This window comes from Taeniopygia guttata, chromosome 3, assembly GCF_048771995.1.
Source record: "Taeniopygia guttata chromosome 3, bTaeGut7.mat, whole genome shotgun sequence".
Classification (NCBI taxonomy): Eukaryota; Metazoa; Chordata; class Aves; order Passeriformes; family Estrildidae; genus Taeniopygia; species Taeniopygia guttata.
In genome coordinates this window covers 102,108,590-102,135,057 of record NC_133027.1, presented here as the reverse complement: position 1 = coordinate 102,135,057, position 26,468 = coordinate 102,108,590, and the positions used below count along the sequence as shown (strand labels likewise).

The 26,468-nt window shown below is 44.3% G+C and overlaps 2 protein-coding genes across 9 annotated transcripts in view; one reads left to right on the top strand and one right to left on the bottom strand.

Annotated features, from left to right (window-relative positions):
• TRERF1 (transcriptional regulating factor 1) overlaps positions 1 to 7,781 on the bottom strand; it is a 98,740-nt gene extending 90,959 nt beyond the window's left edge. For 6 of the 8 annotated variants that reach the window (XM_030269051.4, XM_030269053.4, XM_030269044.4 and 3 more), the window contains exon 1: positions 7,643 to 7,781. The gene's annotated coding sequence lies outside the window, so the exon portion shown is untranslated. Of the gene's footprint in view, positions 1 to 6,684; positions 6,805 to 7,334; positions 7,473 to 7,642 lie in introns of those variants that run through there. The other 2 variants (XM_030269045.4, XM_072927526.1) reach the window with 2 other exon arrangements.
• Positions 7,782 to 18,590: 10,809 nt separating this feature from the next.
• LOC121469621 (uncharacterized) lies at positions 18,591 to 25,112 on the top strand. Its single transcript, XM_072927525.1, has 2 exons — positions 18,591 to 20,450; positions 20,534 to 25,112. The coding sequence occupies exon 1, from the start codon at positions 19,317 to 19,319 to the stop codon at positions 20,250 to 20,252; it is 936 nt and encodes a 311-aa protein (XP_072783626.1). The 5' UTR covers positions 18,591 to 19,316; the 3' UTR covers positions 20,253 to 20,450; positions 20,534 to 25,112.
• The last annotated feature ends 1,356 nt before the right edge of the window (positions 25,113 to 26,468 follow it).

Genomic DNA, 26,468 nt, shown 5'->3' with positions numbered 1-26,468 from the left:
AGCTTTACTCAACCCTTTCAAATAAAGTATCCTGGTTCAGCATCTCACCACTAAAGCATGTCAGTCTCTGAGATGGTTTTCTGCCTTATTTTTGCCAGAAACTCTTTTGAATATCACTGCAAGTACTTGTTTATTATCATTGCTCTGATGCTGAATTCACATTTTTACAGTGATCGATAAAAACTAAATCAGCTCACTACACACTCAGCCCACACATGAAGAAAATTAATTTAACAAGATCAAAGTGGTCTACCTTCTACTGCTGTAAAATCACAACCAGCCTGATGTTTTTTGCCAGTTATCTTTGAAGAATGATTGGAAATGAATAAAAAAATCATTCTGGAAGCATATACTGAAATTGCAGATACAAAATAGAGATAGGAGGACACATGCAAGCAACCACATGGGAGACCTTTGCTTCAATTGGAACTGCGTGGCAGGCCAAAGCATCAGTGCTCTTGGAAAGCTGCACTACTCAGTGTGGATGAACATGAAGCATTTCTTCTGTTTCACCAAGATACATAAGGGTTCCTCTGCAACACTAAATATAAGCTGTTGAAAGGTAACAAAAAAAAACCCAAAATCATGCCAATGAGTTAACATCTGAACTGCTTCCACACATTTCCCTCCAAATATACTAGGGACACAAGCAGCAACAAAACTCCTGCGTTCAGCATTGAGCTATACGTGGCGTGTACTCGTGGTTCAGGTGACTACAGACCCCAGCTCAGCTTTGGTAATGGCCACAGGGTTATTTCAAGGCCCACTGTGGCCTAGGAGTCATTAAAGATGCTTTTATCCCCTCAAAAGAGTGCAACGTGCAGCCCTCTCCTTGCTGAAAGCAGCAAGGGGCCAACTCAAACACCATCACCTCTCTGCAAGGTAAGTCCAGCTTCCATGCTCAGGATAAAACAAAATATAAAAGAGGCAGACCAAAAAAGAAGCTGTTGAGACGATGTTGACAAAACTTTAAGTCAATATCCTAAATATTTCAGGGCTTTGGAAGTCTACATTTTCGGGAAAAGAAAGCCCAGTTTACCTATGTAGGGTCTTCCAAGTATTCCTACATGTGAATCATGTAAAGTCTGATGAGCATCCACGATTTTATTTAATACACTACTACTGTTGCTAACAATGCTAATTTTAACATCACATAAGGAGCAAATAGGTAGCAAATCTGCTTACAAAATACCAACAGTACTATTTACTAGTCACGGTTGTTTTTTTCTGGTACAAACAAGATCTTCCATGAGGACATCTTCTCCACCAGCAGAAAGAGAAAGCAAAGTAGCAGAAGAATGAAGCACTGGTGGTACAAGTCCAAGAGGCAGCAATGCCAGCTGCACTCCTGCTCCAACACCCAGCACCTACAGGCATTTGCCAAAGAAGCCCCATTTACCTCCTCCTTCTTCATGAACCACTGCACTGTCCAAAAGAGTAAATAACTTTCAGTCTCTGATCAAAATGTGTAAAACCACCTCATCTTATGTCTCCAAACGTTCACAGAATTGCAATGCAGTGTTTCCTAACCTGCAGTATTTAAAAACTGTATTCAGAATTAAAGTACATGGGATCTCTTGAGGGAAAAAAATATTATTACATATGGACAACATACTTCATAACATATTTCCTAGTCCCCAGTAAACTGTATTCAATTCTGCCTGGAGAACAGAGGGCTATTTCAAATTATGCAAAGCTCTAGCAGCATTCATTACACGAGGACCCACTTAGGATCATACTCTTGCAAGAGCACCCATATGCATTAGAGCCACAGGACAGCAGGTTCACCTTACTGACATTCCAGGATTGTAGTGGGTGCTCTGTTAAGAAAATGAAAGAAGTTACTATGTAGGTCAAGTGTGGAATTAAAAATTTTTTTAAAAGGCTAATGTAGCTGTAATTGGCATAACCCTCCAAGTGTAAATAGAGATCCTTCCAGGAAAATGCACTTCTAGTTCTGATTTGGCATGTGAAACATGACAGTACTGGGAAAAACACTTCCCTGCTAGTACAACTGGAACTCAGACAGGACCCTCACCCACACAGAAGTGTTGCAAAACCCCTCAATGCCCTAATAATATTCAGTATTCACCAGCAGAATTTTTGGTTCACTAGAGAAAATGTATTTAAAATAATTTCTAAACAGACCAGCATTTGCTATTTTTTAGTTTTAAATATAAAAACTAGAGCACAGACTTCCTTCCTATCCACCCTCATGCCCCCCCAAACACACATACACTAAAAATATATAAATAAAGGAAATGAAACTTCCCCATCAATGAAAATTGGGGGGCGGGGGAGAAGGAGAGAAGAAGAGAGAAGGGACTGGAGAACAAAGACAATTTTTTTTTTTTTTTAAGACAGAAGATTTCAGCCATTCTCAAGTTTTAAACTTGCTTCACAGCGTTGGGTACTTTTTTTTGCACAGTCTGACGCTGAAATTATTTAGAATTTGACATTCACTTAAAAAGAAAGTACCTGATATAAATTCTGCACCTCAAATGGCCCTTGTCCTTTAGAAGTCCTGGTAAGCCTTGTTCTAGCCAGATGGTGTGAACAAAAACCTCACCATCAGGGATCCTTTAAAAAGGAGGTGCTGATAATTTAACATTTAACTTACACCTACCTATTTTGCTGGGGCAATCCTTCCCAATCCTCTTTACACTCCAGTGCTAGCTGGAGTAAGTTTTAGTACCTAAATCTGAGTTTTTTGCATTTTACTGAACATGATGTTTTTGACAAGGGGGGGGGCAGAGGGGGGATTAGAAAAGACCATCTACAACAATCTTGTTTTGCTATAGTTGCAATGAACTTTAAACATGAAGAGAAAAAAATGGCAAATGAAAACAAAATCTTGCAGCTCTGCACTTCAAGGACATATCACAATGCGGGCTCTATAAAAAAATCTTACCATGAGCAGTTGATGAGGGGAGGGAGGGGAAAGACAGAAACCATTTTCTTGCTGAACTAAACAGACAGGAGAAAATCTGTGACAAGACCCAGGATGGCTGCTTGCGACATTGGTGGGGTATGGAAACTCAGCACTTGTCACCGTGTGCCTGGGAAGTGACAAGAGCCCACCTGAGCAAAGGAAGCCGAAGAGAAGCAATTTGTCCGAAATTCTAACAAAATTTAAATTGTAAACTGGAGAATGACAAACTAAAATGAAGATTTAAAAAAAAAAAATCAACTACCTTTTGAATCTGCCTCATATCAGGATTTTGGGTCTTTCCAGAGCAAATCATCAGTCAACTATGAAAACTTAGGTGGGCTGTTTGTGTGCGACACATTACTCTTTGTTACAGAGTAAGCTGAAACCACAGGACTCATTTCACTCAGAGCCTCAAAATATACCTAACGCTCTAGGACTACTCCAAAACCCTTCAAAACCCCCACTCTAGTGCAAAGAGTTTAAGCTTAAAAAAAAAAAAAAAAAAAAATCAAACACTATTACACAGTAATAGGCCATATATTTAAGAGTATGTCCTGGGTTCCCCAAATCATCATCCTCTCAAGAACAAAGTAACATAAATTATGTATTTTCCTTCAAGTTTCTGTGGCAGCAGGTTGTAGCCTGAGCACATTTTCCAGTTTTTCCCCACACAAATCAATGGTTTGGGTTTTTTTTTCTGCTGCTGTTTTGAGCAGGTCCAGGTGAGCCCACATCCCCACCATCATGAAGTGACACAGGCAAGCCAGAAAGAGAGAAAAGAAATTTTTATCAAAACACTATCCCTTGTGCTCACAGAAACCAACATCAAGAACCAGTGTCAATATGAGCTGCTGGCCAACTTTGTCCTCCTGGCCAGCCTGGACATACAGTGGCAGCAGCAAGGAGATGATGGTGCAAGAGCCCATTCTCAGCATTTCAGATCTAACAGGAGATACTCCCACAAGCTCCATAGTTAACTTGGTGCCTAAACGCATGCTGCTCAAAAGTAATTTCAGTGAATCTCTTAAATCTGTTTGGTTTCAAGCAAATAGTTGCTAAAGACAAAAAAAAAACCCAATGAGATTGTTGCTACTGTTCTTTGAACCAGGTTCAGACCTACTCTTTGAAGGAAGAGTTGCCTTTCTTAAAATATATTTGAATGTGCTATTTTAGTCTTTATCTTAGAAGGCCCAATTTCCCCTCACAGCCCTGCAACTGATTACAGTAATAGGTTTCTTAGAGATGGACAAGTTAAGGTCTTGTAACTTCACATACAGCAAAATGTATGGAATTTGCTGCCTTCCTTCTCCTTCAGTTTTGAATGCAGCCCCCTAGTCCCTCCCCACTTACACAGATGGTAACTCTACCCTTGTAAGCAGTGCCATGGAAGTCAGAGACACCACTTGTGCTCCTCACCTTACCTAAATAACCACGGGTGTGGCAGCTACTCCAGGCAGAATTCCTACGTGCACTTGAAGATGCTTTTGCCTACTTCTCTCAAGTGGAAGGCAGGCAAAGGATCCGTTAATTTCAGGGACAGGAAAAATTGTAGTTCTGATGATAATTTTTTATTGGAGCTATGCAGCTCTCAAAAGAACGCAAGGAGAGGAAACAAATTGTTTCCACATCAACCATTACTTTGTGTCTGTCAAACACTGCTTTTTAAAAAACCAAAAAACAAACACATATTTCTAAGGAAGCTGAAATGAAACTGCCTTATCTCACAGTTATTATGACATATTAAGGAGGCACAACATAGGGCCCTTCTTTTTTAAACTGTTCCATTACAGTATTGGCAAAAGGAGAGAAGGGCCTTCTCAAACACTTGGCTGAGTAAGTTTTTAGGTGATATATTCCCCACTTGATTGGAACAAACAAAAAAAATAAGATGAAAATATTCACAGCAAAATATTAACTTACTGTTTTAGGAAACCTACAGTACTTTACAGACCTGATCTTCTTATACTTTTCTCACATTCCCTGCCAGATGCCAAGTTATGAGTCCAGTTTATAATTGCAAGCCTCACTGTATCACCTGAAGAATTAAAATGGCCAAAAGAAGAAAAGTAACAGAATTTTGAGTTTAAAATCTAGGAATTCCTTTTTTCTATCTAGGCTAGTTGAGCACTACCCAGAAGCAAAACAAACCTAAAACAAGGACTCGCTTTATGGTCTTAATGAATCCCGGAATATTTGCAATAGGCAGATCATTATTATTAAGATACAGGTTGAGAAAATGAAATGGCTTAGGCATGGAGACTTTTTCAGTCTATCAAAATACAACATGAGTCAATGTTAGGTAGAGAGGTTAGTCATGCTGTGGTTTATTTACATTCATGTTGGCCCGTGATACAAAATACTGGAGGCAGGATGCCTGCCTAGCTACCTGTGGCCTCATCCCTCTTTCCCAGGAAGGGATGCCAACAGCAGAACATACACTGACACAACAGCATGATAAAGCTCCAGTGTTATCATATCATCAAAAGACCAGTTCTCCAGGTCACACTCAGGCCAAGTTTCACAGTGAAGTGCATGACTTGTACTTGAGTTTTTTTGGCTTTTCAAGATACGCAGGTTTGACCACTACACCACATGCTGCTCAGGTCCTCACTGAGGTCTCCAACTTCAGAAACACAAGCTGCTCATCAATAGTAGAACAGATTGCTCTAGAGTGTTCATTTGCACCAAAACTTTTTGAGTAGGCTATACTAAAGCCTTTAATTTTTCCAAAGATTATCAGAGTATCCTCTACAGTAGAAAAAAAAAACAACACATTTTCTTCATATGAAAAATCACTTATCTAAATTCAAAAAAAAAGTCTTTACTTGTTTTATGCAAAGCTGCACAGCATGCATGCAGAGAGCATGCATGGAACATAGAGCCCTTCGATTGTTGTATTTGTGCCTTGAACAACACTTGGAAAAAAGGTAAGATACCAACCAGGGCATATTAAATTCCATCACTTCAGTGTACAGTAAAGCAAAATGGGTTACTTCTAGATAGATGCACCTTATTAATGCAATGGCTCCATTCTGATCCAACTGATCATCCAAGACTGCGAAGCAGATAAGCGATGACAGCCAACAGCTGCACGTACCACATGCAGGAACAACTCACGCACACACTGACATTGTAATGATGGGTCACTTCATCATGACACTATACCCTAAGTGAGGGCAGCAGACACATCCCTGGTCCCAAGGTAGCACTGCAAGACAGAGGCCCAAGCAAGATGGGTACTGGCAGCAGAGTGGCCCTGCCGAGCAGCCAGGCCAACCCTGCCAGGTGAACTCTCTCCTCTTCCCATACCCACAGTAAAATTGTAGCTACCAACGGCATAAAACTCCCCCCTCAGTGCTTGCATGCTTAAACCATTAATCATGCAGTTAAATACAATATTTTCCATAAATATTTAAGCTATGGGTTATCCTATGTAATTTGCTGCCATCATGTCAGTATGTAAGCATGTATGCACCTCACCTGTAACTATCTGAATGAGGACCAGCACTGATGTGCAAGGACAAGCAAGTGCAGGTCAGATTTTACAGGATGAAAGCAATAACCTGGTTAGGTTTACATCTCGATCAGTCAAGCCTGGTTAGTCGACAGGCAGACGTGAAAACCACTCTGTAAAGTCAGCTGAAGGATGAATAGGCATAATCCATTTATTAACTGGTTAACTGCCGATTAATTTCACTTGCAAATCGCCTCTCCGGTATTTAAATACCTGGCTAAGAGTTTTTGTTCCTTACCACTCCGTAATTTTGACGGGCCAGAAAACCGGAGCGCCCCGCCAGCGCCCAGCCTGCCGAGCGCTCCTCTCCCGCAGGAATGGAGAGAGAAATCCCCATTCCTCCGAAACGAGCTCGCCCCACGCGGTGCCGCCCGGGAAGGGCTCCACAGCAGAGCTCCGGGACCGCTCCGCGCCCAGCACTGATACCGAGACGGCACCGAGCGCGCTGCGGGACGAAGGACGAGAGGAGCAGCGCTCGGGTCGCCCACTCGTGTCAGGGGCCGTGACGGGCAGCGCGGCTCGGAGAACTTCCGCGGCGAGCCCCGCCGAGCCGCCCTTCCCCGCCTCTGCTCCCGGCACGGCGCGGCGGCGCCCGGGACTCGCAGCAGCGCCGCGGTGGGGGCGCCCCGCGCCGGCCCCGCCGCCCGCCCGGCCCGGGCAGGTACCGGGCAGCGCCCCCCGCCCGCCCGCGCCCGGACGGGCAGGAGGCGGCGGCGGCAGCCGGCAGGGCCTCGGCGCTGCAGACCGAAAGTCAACTGCGAGCTGCAAACTTTTTTCTCCCTCCTCCCCCACCACCCCCCCCTTTTTTTTTTTTTTTTTTTTCCCTCCTCTCCTTCCAGCGCAGCCCCGGCTCCTGCAAAAACGAAACTTGCGAAGCGTTGCCCCTACCTGGAGCGAAGTCTGCAACAAGTGCAGGCGGGCGGGGGAGGGGGGCGGGCGCGGGGCTCGTGGCGGTGTCGGCGAGCGGGAGCAAATCGCGATATTAATTTATTACGGAGCTGCCCCGGGCTCGGTCCTACTTCACTTACAGTACGGCGCCCATCCTGTAAACAAATATCGCTCCGCCAGGAAACGCACTCCCCCGGCCCGGCCCAGCGCGGCCCCGCTGCCCGGCACCCACCCCGGCGGCGGCGGCACATGGAGCGGAGCGGGGCGGGGGCCCCGCGCCGGGGGAGGCTCCGGGCACCGGCACTTACCTCCGGCACGGCCTCCCCCGCCCGCCGAGCTGCCGAGTCCGTGATGCAAAAAGAAAGAAAGAAAAAAAAAAAAAGAAAAAAGAAAAAGAAAAAAATCCCCAGTGTCAGCAAATCGCTGTCAAATAATTTCCTTGCAGCAGGGAGCCGGGAAAAGCAGAAGCAGGAGGGGGAGGAGGCTGCGGGAGGCGGCGGGATCCCTCCGCCGCGATGGGTCTGGCCCCGGGTAGCGAAGCAGGAAGTAAGGTGTCGGTGGCGCCGCGGCCGCCCGGCCCCGCGGCGGGGCGAGGGGCGCCCGCCGCCCCCGGGGGCCCGCCCGCCGCCGGCCGTGCGCCGCCGCCGCCGCCTCCCTCCCTCTCTCCCTCCCTCCCGCTCCGCCGCGCCGCGGTCTGGCCGGCAGCCCCTCCTCTCAGGGCGGTGAGCGCAGCGCAGGTGCCGGGGCCACTGGCGGCGACCTGTCAGCGGCTCCCGCCGGGCCGGCGGGGTGCGGGCGAGGGGCTGCCGCGGGATCCCGCCGCATGCCGCAGGGCGGTGGGGCCGGGCACCGCTCCCGCTCCCGCTCCCGCCCGGGCGGCGGCGCCGGGGGACGACACCGCGCCAGCCCCGGGGCCGAGGGGTCCCGCCGCAGAGGGGCTGGGATGCTGGGGTGCTCTCCCGGCGCCGGGGTGTCATGCGGAGCGGGGCAGCCGTGCCGGGGCTCCGGGCGCTGTGGCCCGGCCTCCCCCAGCCCCGGGGCGCCGGAGGGGGAAAGTGGCCGCGGTAAAGGCGGGCTCCCGCTCACCCGGGAGCTCTCTGCCCTGAGCGGGGAAGGGCTGCTGCGCCTGCCGGGGCCGCCTCCGGCTCCAGGGCGGCTCCTCCGCTTTGGGTTAATTTAGAAGTTAATTCTCTAATACAGCGAGCAATGTAGGAACTTGCTCCTGTGGTCACTGATCTTTGCCATTGGTCGTCCTAAATGATTTTATTTTTTTTTTTTAAGTCTACTGAAACATTTTGATTAAATACCTCATCGGTCCTTCTTCCCTCGGGCTCAGCATTTGCATTAGACTGCACCAAAATGTTCCCTCGCAGGGAAGGATTTTACATCTTGGGGACAGATATGTGATGCATACAGCTTATGCAGTGCTCTGTTTAAGCTCACAGACAATGACAGACTGTAAGAAACCATCGCTGGGAAGAGAGAAACTGAAACGGGGATGGTTATAGGCCTACTTCTGCCTTCAAAGAGGGAAAAAACCCCAACAGGCAAAACTCTCAAGGGTTATAACTGGAACAGAAAAAGGTCTTTGGTGTTAGCATTTGTGATTCAGCCTTACATTATAATGGTTACCAGCAGCCTCATTTTCTTTTTATGGTCATCCTGGTTTCCTGGTTGCATGACACTTCCATCGGCCCACTGTTCTTAATAATTTAACCTTTTACGAAATTGTTTTGATTTACAGTGTAGATTAGAGCAAGAGTGAAAAAGCATGATATCACCTCTTGGCTATTAAATTTCTTTGAACTATACACAAATGTGAGAAAGGCTTGTTTTCTTCTTCACCAGCTACTAATTTTCTAGTTTTATTTTTACTTAACTGAAGAATACCATTCAGATATTGTAAGTTCTCTGTGCTGAGCTATGCAAAATCTATGCTGAGTTTTGGATTCAATGGTTGGCTTGTTTGCTTGCTGGAGTCCTAAGTCATATAAACTATGATGAAAATAGAATTAAAACCACAGCTCAACATGTGCTTTGCCTCTGTTTGCTTTTTGTGTCTAGTCTGGAACCCAGAATAGCCTGTATTACTTGTGATTTCCAAAATGACCTCTGAAAATAAGCGATGGAATTTAACAATCTTTCTAGGTCTGTCTCAGCATCTCTACTTGCCCAATTAATCAATACAAGCAAATCTCTGTTGAATCAGTTAGGTATTATTTGATTTACCTGAAACACAAGGGTTTTTGGTATAACCCAAAATAGAAGCAAATGTCTAATTTAAATTTGAACAAAGAATCATTAGCTCAGTTTGTTAGAGCATGGCGCTAGTAAGGCCAACATTGTGTCTTTGCCTCCAGTATGGGTTGTTCACTTAGGAGTTGGACTTGATTATCCTTGTGAGTCCCTTCCAACCCAGAATATTCTGTGATTATCAAGAAGCCTTCTGACATGCTACAAATTGGACCCATCTTACTCTGCCATAACAAGTTTAGCTACACAAAACTCTTAGCTCTGGACAACATTTCCATAAAATTGTGTGGGCTGGCTACAGCCAGACTGCATTCTTTGTGTTTATCCTGCCAGTTATGAGTTGGTCTCCATCAAAAGCATAAAACCTTAATTTGTGTTCTCAGTTTTCCTGATCCTTCTTCTGACCTTTTAAGGATTTGAGTATCAAGCTTCCCACTTTTGCATAAAATAATCAGACTGTGATTTACAGTATTCAACCTCAGAATAATTCTATGGGCTTGTCATGATGTTCAACAAGGCTTTGGCAGGGACACCTGGCGAGTTGGTGGGCTGGGAGCCTTCAAGCAAGGGTGAGGTCCCAGCTGCCCCTTGCTGCCGTCAGAAGAGGGAGACCTTGCCCTCTCTTCCCTGCCCGCCGAGCTCAGCTCTCCAAGCCAGAACACCATTCCCTCTCTGGGCTGAGTTCCTGCCATTTTGGTGAGCTCCCTGGGACATCAGCACAGGGGGAGCTGGGGGCCGTGGCGTGGGGAGGGCCAGGGGAGCCCTGCAGCAAGTTGGCACGGTGTTCTGCTGCCTCCGAAACCCCCCAGCCCTTAGGAACAGCACAAAAGCAGCAAATGTCTTACAGGAACTGCCATCACTCTGTCAGAGTCTTGTTAGCAATTGATGCATTTTCATTTTTTTCTAAGCGGGGCTGTTTCAGAAATGAAAGCATCACAGAAGTTTAGAAGTGACAGAGGTCTCTGATCATCCTCCTCGTTCATTCCTTTCTGGCACAGAATTGCTGTGTCATTATTTTCCCAAATGCCTTCGTTTTTATTAGAAGGCTTTGCCTTGAATTTGTAGGCTTTCCAAGAAAGACAATGCTGTATCTGTGGTAGGAGGCAACATACCTTTGTTCAACAACTGGAGTCATTAAAATAAAACCACTTCAGACACGTTTAAAAAAATCACATTTATGCAAGTATCTTACTGGTCAAAGTCACAGCAGCCAAAATACAGGTGTTTCAGTTTCTTGGTTTTAGATGCCTGTTCCCAGGTGGAATTTTGAATTGTGGATGTTATCCTTAAAAAAAAAAAAAAAATCAGACCGTAATTATCTGAGTTCATTGAACAAGACTAATGACAGGCTTAAATTTGTTTCAAGGGGGAGCTTTTGAGCCATAAATTGTACTGACAGATTTAAATTTAAAAGCAAGTTCAGTTTCAGAATGTGACATTCGACATAATGTGGACTTTATTTTTGTAATTGAGATTATGGCCTTATTTTCCAGAAAAAAAAAAAGCGATTATGGAAATTTCAAGAGATGACAAATCTGCCCTTTGGTACCTGTTGTTTTGGTGTAATTACTTATCCACCCCATGGTTAAATGCTTGACCTTGATTTTTCTTTTCAATTTGTGGGTTTTCCAGCATGAAGTTGCTGGTTCTTTCCTTTCTAAATCAGGTTAGTATCATGTTAATCTCTTGGATTTAGTCAGTCGTTTGTCTCTTTCCTTTTAGAAGTATAAGACACACTGGAGTCCTACAGGAGTGACACTGGTAGAATAGTTTTACAAACCAAACGTGTGTTTTCTGTGATAACATTCTCTGTGCATCAAAAGAGAAGTAGACACAGCTTCCCACAACCTGAGCACACACAAAAAATACATTATTATTGACAACGGGCTTGCTCAGAGAACAACAAATGCATAATTCTAGGTTGTCCCTGGAAACATTACCTCTGCTTTGTTTCAAGGTAATGTTAACAACCCTGCTCTTTCTTTGCTGCTCTTGCCTTTCCTGTACGTTGTGGTATGGTGTTTCTCCCTCTTAGGTCCTGTCACCAGGAGACTCAGGACATGGAGAGCTCCCAGGATAAAATAGCTTACCCTCTTCAGTGTCACTTCTGACTGCATCCATTGCAAGTTAGAAAAAATGGCCAAGGGTTGAAATGGAGCTGAATAATTTTTAGTAGAAATACATCAGAACCCCAGCTACTGCCAGCTATCATGTACTTCCCTTTGTCCACTTCCACCCCCCAGGTGAGGAGCAGGCCTGTGTCAGAAGAGCAACAGCCCAGCCTTGCTGGTCCAAGTTGCCTCTTGTCCAGTGAAGTGGCTGCTTTAATTTCCGATATCAGGCAAAATAGTGTATTTCACTGGCAGCCTAATATGATCTCAGACCATGCTGCTGCCATTTGAAAACTAATCCTGGAAGTAAGAGTTTTTAATTTTTTTTCTTTCAGCCAGATTGGTTTGCTGATTGCAGAGCATAAGGAATGGTGCAGGAAATGTGCCAAGGAGGGGAGAGGATGGAAGCATGCTGCTTTCATTCAGACTGCTAGTGAAAGCCCTGCTCACAGGGCCCCTCACTACAAGAAAAAAATTGAGGTGCTGGAGCATGTCCAGAGAAGGGCAACAGAGCTGGTGAAGGGTCTGGAGCACAAGTGTTTTGAGCAGTAACTGAGGGAACTGGGGTCGTTTAGCCTGGAGAAAAGGAGTCTCAAGGGAGACCTCACTGCTGCCCAAAACTACTGGAAAGGAGTCTGTAGCAGGGTGGGGGATGGTCTCTTTATTCAATTAACAAGCAATGGAACTAGAAGAAATGCCCTCAAGTTGCACCAAGAGAGGTTTAGAATGGGTATTAGGAGAAATTTCTTTATGGAAAGTGTAGTCAAGCATTGGAACAGGTTGCTCATGGAAGTGGTTGGAGTTACCATCCCTGGAGGGATTTAAAAGATGTGCAAGATTTGGTGCTAAGGGAGAGTGGTGGATTTGGTAGTATTAGGTTAATGGTTGGACTCAATGATCTATTACAACCTGAATGATGCTGTGAATCTTTCCATGAATGCTAAAACAAAAGTGAATTTTGATGGCTAAGGTCCTGCTATCCCTTATGCAAGTTACTGACTCCAGCTACATGGGTTTGCCTCCTGTTTGCATCTAACGTTGACACGACTTCCCCAGTGAGCCAGATCACCTCCCAGTGCTGGTAGAAATGTCCTGTCACTTTTTCCCATAGATAGCTTCACCAAGTCAGCCAGACAAGCAATAGAAAAGGGGGCAGGACTGTGTGCTCAAAAATGGGTTTTACAGCCACACGACTTTAAATTGCCTCTAATTGTCTCAAAGCCACAGCTGCTATCTCATCTGACAGATAAGATGCTCTCTAAGGTCAGTCCAGGTAGCAGATAAAAACAAAAGGAAAACTGAAGCTGCACAGCTGTTTGCACTGCAGTCAGCTCTGGAAATCCACAAGCACTATTTTCTATCGTCAACCTCAGGAACATTTTAGCAAAGCTTAGAGCTGCCCATCTCTAAGTCAGTCACTGTCATTGAGCTGCTCCTTCAGCACAACCTGCAGTAGCTGCTGAGCCCCCGGGCTCTGGCCCAGTGCTGGTGGAGCCGGGTGCTGCTGGATGAGGGATCCTCCTGGCACCTCTTGGTTGGACATGGCTTCGATCTTTCTGCATCTCCCTGCAGCTGGGCACACAGCAGATACAATGCCACTTCACATGGATGCCCTGCAGCAAATTAAATCATGTAAAGTGTTTAGGAATATTTTGGTAAAGAAATTACAGATAGGCAAGTGAGAAATAGTGATGATTTAAAGACTTTATTTTTCAGTAACACTATTAGTGTTTTGCAACTGTATGTGAGCCCTAGAGAGGAGAAAGAACTAGAGACATTCTTGTTTTGTTTGGTTTGTGCCAGTTCCCATTCCTCTTGGAAGAGTTGCTTATACTATCATGCTGTCAGCAATAATCTTTGGGCATACACATGTGTGCACAAGAGACACAGTGACATGGGCCATCTTGCAGGATCTTGTCTTAGTGAGCAATGCTCCAGTTTGTGTGGCTTTTTCACATGCCAGAAAAGAGGAAATGTTTTATTTTATACAATACACTGACATATGTATTTGTAAATTTACAAATTTGTTTAATATATACACATTACATAAATTATATTACATGCATTTGTAAATTATGAGTGCATAAACATATAAAACTGATGTATCTTTATAAAACTAACATGAGTGAAAAATATTTTTTAAAATATTTTCCAGATTTTAAGTTGATGGTGTGGTTTGAGCTATTCTGCACTTTAAAACCATTGACTGTGGATCTAAGTTGGAAATACAATCAGGGACCAGTAATACTGTCTCCATTTTACAGATGGTTAAAGCAGGGAACAGAGGTGGTCCAGCATCATTCAGGAATGTAGCTGCAGAGGTAAAATATGAAAAATATTCTCCTAGGTCTTTGCACCTTGTTATGTCTTGAAGACTGACCAGTATTGTTCAAGTAAATCTTATGCCCAATTTGGAATGTTTGGAGCTTTGGCTGACATACAAGGAGCTTTATCCCACTGGCTTTGTATGCATGTACTCCCAGTGGTAACAGCTGAAAAAATCTGACGTATGAAGAAGCACACCTTACTCTAAATCTGCTGCTGTTGTACTGTTGGAAAGAAATACATAGTCCTGTTTGCAGACAAAGATTCAATTCAATTACACTATTTCATGAAAACTGCCTTTACAGAGGTGTCATCAACTTGAAATCCAGTGAAACCCAGTGAAATTACAGATTTAAGGTACTGTCTCCTACTACTTTTGATTAATGCACTCACCAATCTTTCTGAATTGTTTTAGCTCGGCTTTAAAAATCTGTTATGTGGTAAACTTTGTATGTAAAAAAGAGGCTTTAGGACGGCTTGGTACAGAGAGCTGTATTAGCTTCTAATATGTTTGTTGAAGAAGAGAAATCGTGCATTTGAGTACAGAAGGAAAAATGAAGCTGATTACAATCAAAAGTTTTTTAAACATAAAAGGTTATAGAAAAGATGCATGATGAGAGTAGAAGGAAGCCTGGCATATTAACTTCAAGTTACAGTTAATCTAAATAACTTTCTGTAACAGAAGGATAATATCTAAGTACAAGTATGATTAAGTCACTGTGGTTCTCTATTGCAACACACAATGTGTCTAAGTCCACACTGGCAACTGATATCAAGATTAAAGTTTTATTCTTTTTTCAGAATTTTGAAAGTGGATGCAATATTGGCAATAGCACACTGCATATTGTATAGAAGAACACAGACAGTCACCTATGATCAGAACTGTCCCTGTCATCCCATCACCCTACTTTCAGCCATTTCTGTTTTCTATTTCATATTCCTCAGTGAAGAAGCAAATTATTTTGTTGATTTAATTCAAAATTGAAGGTCCCCTGTGTAGGTTTTGTTGAAGGAGTTTAAAATCTTCATCCACATCTTCTGCTCTGAACTTTCCCATTCATAACTGTAATCTGAATTTTTTTTTACAAGTCTTTTATAGTCATATATACCAGTTGCTTCAAGGTCTCACTGTGTCTTATTTGTTTCTTATATATGAGACAGTGGGCAGATATGCATTTAAACTGTAGGAATACAGCTGTCAAGATTTTAAAATGCTATTAACTCATATGGCTGGACTCATACTGTATATCCAATATTTATACAGTATATTCTGTTTATAGTGATGTAGGGCACTTTACATCATCAGATAGAAATAAGCTGTACTGTTCCAAAATTCTACAGTGATAGGAATGCACTTACAGTAGAAGACAAGCTCCTTTACATTTCTGTGTCACTGTTTTCATTTGGTGGCCCCAAAACACTTGAGGAGGTGAGAGCTGCACAGAAAAACAGAAAGCAGAAAATGCAGTGAAGTTACTGTACATCTGCAGTGAGACAGGGAACTGCAAGGAACCCCTATAAAGCAGGTTAACAGAATTCATAGTAGAGGAAAACCAATTTGCTCCATAGCTGAGAGTTTTGCCAGCAGCAGCTGAAGGGCAGCACGTGACAAATCCAGGCATATGTAAACACGTGAAGTCTTTCAGATGGACCAGTTTTGCTTCTAGAGAATAAACTATCTCCATCATATTCAAATGGCTTGTGAATCTCCAAATTAGTATGGAAGTTGGGAAATTAAACAGAGGATCCTAAAAACAATCTCCTCTAGTGCTAGTGTTGCAAGCTTATGTCTGTGAGACTAAAGTTCTTGGACTTTTAGGTCTATTTTGTTGAGAAAAGAGGTAGCGGTGCAAATTAGGCATGAGATTTTTTTCAGAGATGAAAAAGAAGTGACCTTCTTTTGGGTCACAAAAGTGTGGAATTTTCCTATAAAAGTCTCCAAAGTTTTCTTCTAGACATGGGTAATATGAGCTGGTCCTCCCATATCTGAGAACTCCCCGGGAACCCACCAATAATGACTGGATAACCTAGGGACCAGAACACTCATCTTTTAAGTCTGCAGTACCTACAGCATTGCTAGCTTGCTAGAAAAGCTTGAAGAAATATGGGGAAGGAAAAGAGGTTTCTCAAATCAACTTTTGCTTTAGTTGATCTGTTGTTCTGCAGAATCCATTTCACTTTATACAGAAATTCTAACCACAACAAGGCATACATTTGAGTTTCTCTAGGTATGTATTTTACAGCTTATGTGTCCTCTTATCATGGCAACACATCCTCTAAACCCCCTTGGGAGGACAAGCACAACTCTGTGGATAAGTCTTATGCCAGTTGACTGACTAATCTAGCAGCTACCAATAGCTGAAGATTGAGGCACTGATAATTCCTCTGCACCTCAGACAGGGGCAAAGGAGCTAATTTTACTCTGATTGTCTATCAGTTGAGGAAATCCCCAGATGAAGAGCTGTGGTTGTATTTCACTTTTCATACACTACTTGAGTGATGCTCTGGGAACAGAGGAGTGCAAAAAATAAATTGAGCCCTAATTACTCATACTGAACTTGTGGCCTTCTTAAACTATGCTCAACTCAAGAAGCAAACCAGGGTTTAGAGAGACTTCTTCCAGACTTGTTTTAAGACTGCACCATTAGAGGCTGTTCTCACCGAAGTGTCTGCCAAAAACCTCTTGAGTCTGTGTTTAAGGAGCAGTCCTGAGTGGAGGTCCTTCCCTGGTGGTGTGCCAGCATTTTTCCCTTCTTATTAGAAGACTATCTGAAGATCTTGGACCAGTTCCACACTTAAACTCCTAGCATCTTTATTGTCTATCTGTCCTTGCAATATGATAGGCCAGAAACTTTTATTGTCTGGCCTTTTGTAAGTCTTGTTTCACAATCCGGGTAATATAGATCTCTCAGTTTCACATTTCCACTTCTGTAATGGTTTTTTTATATTCAATTGTATGTCTTGGGGTTGATTTCTGCAGCTCCTGCCTATGCTTCATGCAGTTTTTCATCTAATCTGCAATTGTTATCTATACTCTCAATCAGCTCATCTCTCTTTATTAGTAATAGATCCAGTCAGATCTTATGTTTGCATACACTCTAGGATGGTAATGTTTTGTCTTGCCAGCAGACAGAGATTTTAAAGTTGTGATAACCTATATGCTTGTCTGAGGGATGTGAAAATAGTGTTATGAATGTTGTTTATGAAAACTGGGGTCTGCAACCTTCAGTTGTTTTCACACACTGTAGCTGACTGTCCTCAAAGAAGTGACAAGCAGAATAGTTGGTGTTGGCAAACCCATCTGATCCTAACTAACTAACCAGGAAAATCCTCAGCGTTTTGCCTCAATTACCTCTATGTAGATACCACTTTGAGGACAGTTTTATTTAAATCATTCTACACTTTCTTTTCTCCATTTTAAACTCTGATTATACCTTATTTCCTCTTCCTAAGTTTTTCTTCTACTGACCATGCACTATGCATAAATATTCTTTGTAGGGAAATTAGTGAGCTATTTGTTGTTAATTTTTTATGTCTTAGTTTTTGTGCCTAGTACATAATGATCCACTTACATCTCAACTTGCATGCTCTAACATCCACTTTCAACTTCTTCTCTTTCCTGCCAACAAATCAAGTTTATTTTCTAATAACTTAAAATACCTCCTTTTATCCTTAAATCTCTAAAGATGCTTTCCTCCTTCTTTGTTAATTAATCCTCTCTGTTTCCAAGGATCCTCTCCTTAGGATTGTGCCTGTCTCCTTCTGTGCCATGTTCTCCTCTGAGATGCTACAGGTTGGTGCCTCTGTCCCCCTCCCATTCCTGAGCATGGCAGTAGAAGGATGCCAGCTTGCCCAAAAGGGGCTCTCGGCCAGTTTTTGAGCAAGTGTTTTGAAAACTAGTTAGGCAGTTTTCCCACTGTAGACAGGCTCGTGGAAAGACATTAATTACTCATTGCAGGCTTAACTGTGGGCAGGAAAAGGGGGCTTTTGTGCAATTGTCAAACCCTCACCATTATTTCTACATGTTGGTTTTGTATTTAATAGGATTACATGACTTCTTTGCTCTATATGCCAAAATGGATGGTTCCTTTCAGTAATAAAACAAAGCCAATAACCTGAAAGGAACCATGGCTCAAAAGCACAAACTTGACCTCTGAGTGACCTTGACATTTACAGACTAAAAAGAACTTTTCTTTGAACAGGCAGAAGTCAGGGAGCCAGCAAGAACCAGGAGAAAATGGTTTTGTTGCTTTCTGATTACATTGTTTAAACCAACATACTACATGGTTTACAATACTTCATTACAATGTATTAGGGCTTGGAGGTGATTTAATGTCTGTTTATAACTGAGACTAATCTTGAAATAAACAAATGAATGTTTGGAAAATGGATGAAGCTGTTCTGCCAGAGACAGCGTTAAATGCATCTCTGAAGAGTAAATCATGACTGTAGAGCACTTAAATGCTTTTTATTTCTACCTTCAGTTGTATTTCAGTAGTTTTATCTAACAAAATTAATCATGGTGCAGTAAAAGATTTCTAATTGGTTAGGACTGCCTAGCAGCCATACATTCTATAACAAATCCACAATTTAAAAACTGTTTAGCCCTTTAAAATCAGAGAAAAAGATAAACTAGTATATGCTGTAGCATTATACTAGGCACCATGGTGATCTAAATTAAATCTGTTACAACCTGTTCTAATTTAAAATTGCTCTGTTGTGTGAATGAAGGGGAAAAGAAGAAGAGTTAGTTCACTTATTAAAAGCATTTTCATATTCCCAGATAAATCTTTCATCCACCCTGCTTTTGCTTGTGGGCTGTATATTCCCATTTCCTTTGTGCATCCCCTGCATAACTACACATAAATGGGGCTTCAGACGGAGTCAAGAACTCTTTCTCCAGTGGCTCGGTATCAGTTCTGGTCTCCATCAGCCAAGAACAAGCAGGAGTGTCACCATCGGATGCCCAGCTGCTCCGACACTCAGAAGCTCCTCTGCTCTGCAGTGCTGAGGCAGAGACCTCACTACAGGAGGTTGCTCCAGTTTCTTCTCCCAAAGGATAACTGCAGCACTCATCCTGCCATACATCTCTGCAAGCAACTCCTTGGGCACTTCTGCCTTCTCCCTGTCCTGCCTGTCCTACCACCTATTCATGGGCCCCAGGTACTGCCCAGCACATTTCTTCTAACACCTGACTCATTTCAAAAACGCCTTGAATTTCCCGAAGTATCAGCCACTAAACAGTTAACGCTTGATTTAAAAGGCGGGGGGCGAAATAAAAAAGTGAAGTCTCATGGCCGCTCCAGCCGCAGCACCCACCCACACCCTTCCGGTTGCCGGCTGGAGGGAGCGGGAGCCGGGAGCCGGGAGCGGGAACCGGGAGCCGGAGCCGGGAGCGGGAGCTGGGAGCCGGGAGCGGGAGCCGGGAGCGGGAGCCCGGAGCCGGGAGCCCGGAGCCGGGAGCGGGAGCCGGGAGCGAGAGCCGGGAGCGGGAGCCGGGAGCCGGGAGGGGGAGCCGGGAGCCGGGAGGGGGAGCCGGGAGCCGGGAGGGGGAGCCGGGAGCGGGGAGCCGGGAGCCGGAGCCGGGAGCGGGAGCCGGGAGCCGGGAGCGGGAGCCGGGAGCCGGGAGCGGGAGCGGGAGCCGGGAGCCGGGAGCGGGAGCCGGGAGCCGGGGCCGGGAGCGGGAGCCGGGAGCCGGGGCCGGGAGCGGGAGCCGGGAGCGGGAGCCGGGAGCCGGGAGCCGGAGCCGGGAGCCGGGAGCCGGGAGCGGGAGCGGGAGCGGGGAGCCGGGGGCCGGGAGCGGGGAGCCGGGAGCGGGGAGCGGGAGCCGGGAGCGGGAGCCGCGGGCCGGGGGCCGGGAGCCGGGAGCGGGAGCCGGGAGCGGGAGCCGGGGGCCGGGAGCGGGAGCCGGGAGCTGGAGCCGGGAGCGGGAGCCGGGAGGCGGGAGCTGGGGGCCGGGAGCCGGGAGCGGGAGCCGGGAGCGCGGGCTGGAGCGGCGGGAGCGGGGCGCTCCTGCTCCGCCGTGCCCGCGCCGCCTGCCGACGCCTGGCGCCGGAGAACCGGGCTCTGTTCGCCACCACAGCGGGCATGGCTCAGCAGGACTGCTTCACCTGCCTACCTCACCACATCCTACACCCGCTTTGGGGTCCCGAGCTTTGACGGTGCGCTTGCTTGCGCTGTAGTGGATGCTAAATACCGTGACTGCTCTTTCTTAGTGCGAGGGTTCTAAAGGTCTGGTCCTACAGCGAGGCAGCATCAACATTTGCACTTCATACATTTCTGTCTCTGTATGCCTTCCTGCCTGCCACTCTGTTTGCCATGCAAACACAAGTGGCAGAAGTCTCAAGAATATTTGAATTTTTTTCAAACTTGAAAAGTAGTCAACCACGTGAATGTCCCGCAAAGAGGAAGCTTGCAATGTAAGCCGGTACGTTCATTAGCATCAATAAGTGCTGGGAAAGGACATTAGCTACACAGAACATATTTCAAGTGGTTCTTGCACATTCCTAGGTTTTAAAGCTGACCACCTCTGAGCCACAAACATAGACTTTCTTGTCACCAGCTCACAGACCTCTTTGTATCCTAAAATGATAGAATGGTTCGGGTTGGAAGACACTTTAAAGATCATCTAGTTTGAAACCCCCTGCTGTTAGCAGGGACACTTTCCTCTACACCAGGTTGCTTAGAGCTCCATCCAACCTGGCCTTAAACACTTCCAGGGAATGGACATCCACAACTTCTCTGGACAATCTGTTCCAGTGTCTCACTACCCTCACAATAAAGCATTTCTTCCTAATATATAACCTGAACCTTCTCTCTTTAGTTTGAATCCATTCTCCCTTGTCACTACAGGCTCTTGTAAAAAGTCCCTCTCCATCATTCTTGTAGGATCCTTTCAGGTACTGGAAGGCCACAATTAGGTCACCCCAAAGCCTTCTCTTCTCCAGGCTGAACAATCCCAATTCTCTCAGCATTTCCTCACAGGAGAGGTGCTCCATCCCTTTAACCACCTCGGTTGCCTCCTCTGGACTCCCTCCAACAGGTTCATGTCCTTCCTGTGCTGGAGACCCCAGAGCTGGACACAGCACTGCAGGAGGGATCTCAGCAGAGGGGAGCAGAGAGGCAGAATCCCCTTCCTTGGCCTTTGGCTGCCCAGACTCTTTCTGATGTAGCCCAAAACACATTTGGCATTCTGGGCTGCCAGTGAACATTGTTGGATCATGTCCAGCTTTTCATCCACCAGCACGCCCAAGTCCTTCCGGGCAGGGCTGCTCTTGGTCTGTTCATCCCCCAGCCTGTATTAACTGCTATGTCTAAATACACACTAGCAGTGTTCTGAATTTACAGTGAAAACAGATGAGATCAGGCACATTTTTGCATGTGTAGTTTGTTTGGTTTTTTTTTCCCTTTGCTCCCATGTTAGTTTTTCCCCCTGTGTAATTCATTAGATACTATTATCTTAGTTCCTGTTAAATCTCTTTTAGAGGTTGATGTTTTAACTTACCAGCTTGAGCCCTAGACTGCTGACAGGTTACGCTGCAGAAAGCAGTGAAATTATCATGGACTGAGTTGGCACTGTATTTTTTCTAAGGCACTGCATGATGAAAATAAATCATGTTGCCCCCCTGGCATGATCCACTAATGAAGATGCACGTCCTCTTGCCCTGTCTTCTTACTGGATATAAGTGAGAGCCCTTCCTCTATCTTTTTTCTTCATTTCCACTGTGGAAGAAGCTTTCTAATTCTGCACATCAGTTTGCTTAGCAATATTGCTGTTGCCTAATGCAATAAAAATCAGTTATGTAACTGCCTTTGCTAGACTTGCAGAGAGCATTCACCAGACACGAACATGGCCACAGTATCTTTATGCTTTCATTATGCCTCCTATATTTGCTGTTATTATACAATATGCTCTGCTTTCAGTATATTTTTAAAAATAATTTTCCTTGACATCATGTTTAGAATATTATACACTTAAAATCTAAGCTCATGCAAAGACAGAGAGAGGGAAAGAAATAAGCTTATTTGGATTTATTGCTAAAAGGGCTGATATTATAGCACTAGTGCCTCCGAGGAACAAAGAATCGCCTACAGGTTGTCAGACAGTATTCTTAATACTCTAATTCTGAACCAAATTCCTAAAATAACCTGTGTTTGCAGATTACCGTGTGCTCTTTTGTTCTGAATAATGTCTTGCTTAGTGAACTGTGTCTTATCAATCCACCAAGTACTGGGTGTCATTGTTCACCTCATTCACAATTCATCTTTTAATTAACATTATCACAGGAAAAATTCTATTTTGGTCAGCATAATTTGTCTTTGGAATTGGCAGTACAGAAATAAGAGAATTACCATCTGAATTTATCTGAAGACTATGAAGGAGATGGTGACTACAAACCTACCTCATCTGGCACTGAAAAGGAAGGGAGGGAAACCATGTAAATGATAATGGCTTTTAAAATTGTATTTGCTATGTAAAAATCACTACTTTGGTCATTCAGTATCTACTAAGCAAACAGTTTCATCAAAATTACTGTTACTGAAAATACAAACCGGAATTCTACATTTAGATACACGCTTTTTTTTAGTGGAAAGGGTTGCTGACTTAGGGAAGATTTAGGAGATACAAATGTCTTTTCAAAGTGATGGTTTTAGATATAGGTATGTAATATCAACTTCATGCAGCAAAATGCTGATCATTTGCTTTAGTAGTTAAACTTCAAATTAAGTTGCAAGTGCATCATTGTTTTAGTGAACAGCCACAGAAGTGTTTTTAAAAAGTTTTTTTAACTGTACCAGGCAACATTCCACAAAGAATTGAAACATTTCTGAATCCTTCTCACAAGACTCACCTTTCATAATGATTTCCAGAAAACTCCATTAAATAGCATGTTGTTTTCCTGAGTCTTCTTTATAGACATTTATCCCTGCAGTCTAGATATGCAGTATTTTTATATTTACATTCAAATTAATACAATGATGTCAAATCAACTGCATCAAAGGTACAGTGAACACACCAGCAAACCAGCTGCTTAAAAATTCCCTCCAACATCCCTTTACCTCTTGATTTCTTCCATTTCTAATTACAAATGCAACAGGCCCTGAAGATGATCACGTTCCAGCAGCATTCAGCCAGGATAACAAGAATTATTGTATGCTGAGCCTTCTGGAGTGTGCCCTACTGGAGGTCCTTTCAAACCAGCTGGGCTTCAGCTTGGCTGCCATGGCTGAGTTCTGGTGCAGTGTTCTAGAGGGTGTTTCATTAATACCTTCTAAAACAGATTTAAGAAAGGAACCATCAGTATCCCCTGTGACAATTAATATTTCCTCAGTTATGCCTATTGTGCTGGTTTAGGATGGAGTAGAGTTATTTTTCTTCCCAGTGGTTCTCTAGTATGGGGCTCTATTTTGGATTTATGCTGAACACAGTGTTGATAATATGGAGATGTTTTTTGTAATTGCTGAGCAGGGCTTACACAGAGCCAAGGTCTTTTCTGTTTTTTGTGCTGCCATGCTGGTAAGGAAGTTGTGGGTGCATGGGGTATTGGGAGGAGACACAGCTGGGACAGGTGACCTCGACTGACCAAAGGGACATTCCAGACCATTGGATGTCATGCTCAGTGTATAAAGTGGGGGCCAGCAGGAACAGGGAGGAACTTTTTGAGTGACGGTGTTTGTCTTTCCAAATAAATGCTCAATGTGATTGAGCCCTGCTTTCCTGGAGATAGCTGAACAGCTGCCTGCCCTTAGGAAGTAGTGGATTGATTCCTTGTTTTTATTTGTTTATGAGTGCAGCTTTTGCTTTACCCATTAAATTTGCTTTATCTCAAGTCACAAGTTTTCTACCTTTTACCCTCCCAATTATTTCCCCAATCCTACTGGTTGGGGCTAAGCAAGTGGCTGTGTGTTGCTTGGTTGCTGTCTGGGGTTCAACCAGGGCACCTTTTTACATTGTGTTCCTAATGGACACAGCATTTATTAGAAATGCTGGACCTCAATTAAGTTAATTGAACCCCAGTCAAACTACCATTTAGGATTTGGTTTCTTTATTTTTTTCCCCTTTTTGTTTTTTAATGGCAGAGGCAAGCAGTGCTTGAACAGACAGGTCAGGAGATGAAAGAGGGATAGATGACGTGCATCTTTCATAACCATGGTCTGTAGCATTCTATGGGCTATCTTCTGTGTTGAAAGCATGGTGAGACCCAGAAACATCTCAACTAGAGCAGAGAAATGCCATGAAAGTTTACTATTAACCCTACTGAAACATTAAAATTGCCTTGATTTCTCTTTTTCAGTTTCTATCTGATAATAGACTTGGTAAGAATTAGGCTTTTTGGCAGAAGATAAAGGCAGTCTCTTAAACCTTAATTATTACTCCTGAGTTTGAATGGTGTCTTTGCTTATGAAGTAAATCACACAGGCTAAATGTTATGGAGAATTCTTCCCAAAGTTGTAAAAAAAAAAAAATACTCAGGAAGTCGTTATGTTCATATTGAAATAATGGCTTTGCAGGCTAATTTCTGTTTGTGTTGCCCACTTTACTAGGTAAAATAAGATGCCTTTCACACTAGTAAACTCCAGGATTTTTCTAACATTTTCTTCATGCAGCCCAGAAAGGGAAACAATTAAGTCATACAGCTTTCCTTCACCCTGCAGTATTTTCCAAAGAAGACTCATGTTCTGTATTCCTTAGGCATGCACAGTGCATGAATGAGAAACAGTGTGGGCTTTAATGATCTTCTAAGGAATATATAATTATTTTCTGTGTTTTAAGAACAATTACTTAAGAAATGGCAGAGGAGATAAAAATAAATACAGTAAAATATGTACCCTGCATATAGGAATGGTACATACAAAAGGAATTTATACTTATTCTTGGGAAATTTGATATGTAAATTATTAATTGAGGGGAGAATGAGGAGAAGGGAGAGGAAAGGAGATAAAAAAAGGGAAGAAGCAACTATGCATATTCACTGTGAGAATGCTTACCAAGTTTTAAGGAATATAAGATGTGAAGTGTCACTCACTCACAGCGCACAGCTTTGCTATAACTTAGCACTGTTTGGCAAAGGCAACATTTCAAGATGCCTTCAGCTGCAGGCACCTGCAGGCAGTTATGACTTGGTCTGCCTTTCCTACATGTTTATTCCCCTCCCATGCATTGTCTAGATTTGGAAGTGTAAATTCTCCAGAGCAGAGATTTCCTCAGCAGGATTTGCTAGGTTAGGGTCCTGTTGGACAGGTCCTTATCTCAGCCATGAAGGCTGATAGGATGTGCGAGGTCAAAATAGTACTCGTTTGTGCATGATGCTTATGTCCATGCAGAAGCTGCCAGCAAGTGAAGGAAGGTGTGTTTTAAAAACCTCAGCACGCTCAGGCGCCCATGGCTGCAGGCACGGTCAGACACGTCTGCTTGGTTTGGGCCCAGCTGTAATTACAGAGGTGCAAGGCAAGCCCATGGGTACAGCAGTGGTACAACAGGTTTTCAGAAAGGCCTCGTAAAATGCCGAGCCTGTATGTGCTGAAAAGGAGTTATGGAGGATGATTGTTTCCTGGGTTTGGTGGTGGTGACTTGTTTTTTGAGAGGCAGACTGGCATCCTCATTTGAGTGAGCAAGCCATGCCTCAGTTTGGGTCATCCCCTGGAAGCGGAGCAACAGAATTTATGGCTTCTGCTATTTAGTAAAACTTGTCTTAAAGCCACAGTTACCATGTTCATATAATTTACTGGTTTATTTTCTTTCCACCCACATTGAATGTTGGAGGCTTCCAGGAAGCCCTCACTGCCCACTGGCAGTGCTGACAAGGGCATTTCAGCTGAGGGGGGCACCCAGCTTCGCCAGCCGCACTGGAAATGACCCCAGTCCCAGACATCGCTTTGCACTGGGGGAGACTGTTGAACAACAAGCTGATGGTGCCAGTGTTCAACAAGCTGTCCAGGAGCCAGCAGTGTCCTTTGGGCCAAGGCAGCCAACAAAATCCTGGGGTGCATAAGGAAGAGTATTGCCAGCAGGTCGGGGTAGGTCATCCTGCCCCTCTATTCGGCTCTGGTGAAGCATCATCTGGAGTGCTGTGTCCGGTTCTGGGCTCCTCAGTGCAAAAGAGATGTGGAGCTTCTGCAGCAGGTGGAGGGCAGTGAGGATGACTGAGAGACGGGGGATCTCTCTTATGAGGAAAGGCTGAGGGAGCTGGGCCTGTTCAGCCTCAAGGAGAGATGACTGAGAGGTGACCTCGTCAATGTCTATCAGGATGTGAAGGGAGGGTGTCAAGAGGATGGAGCTGGGCTCTTCTCAGTGGTGCTGAGCAACAGGACAAGAGGCAAGGACTAGAAACTGATGCACAGAACTTCCACCTGAACCAGAGAAAGAACTTTACAGTGCAGTGACTGAGCACTGGAACGGATTGCTCAGAGAGGCTGTGGAGTCTCCTTCACTGGAGATACTCAA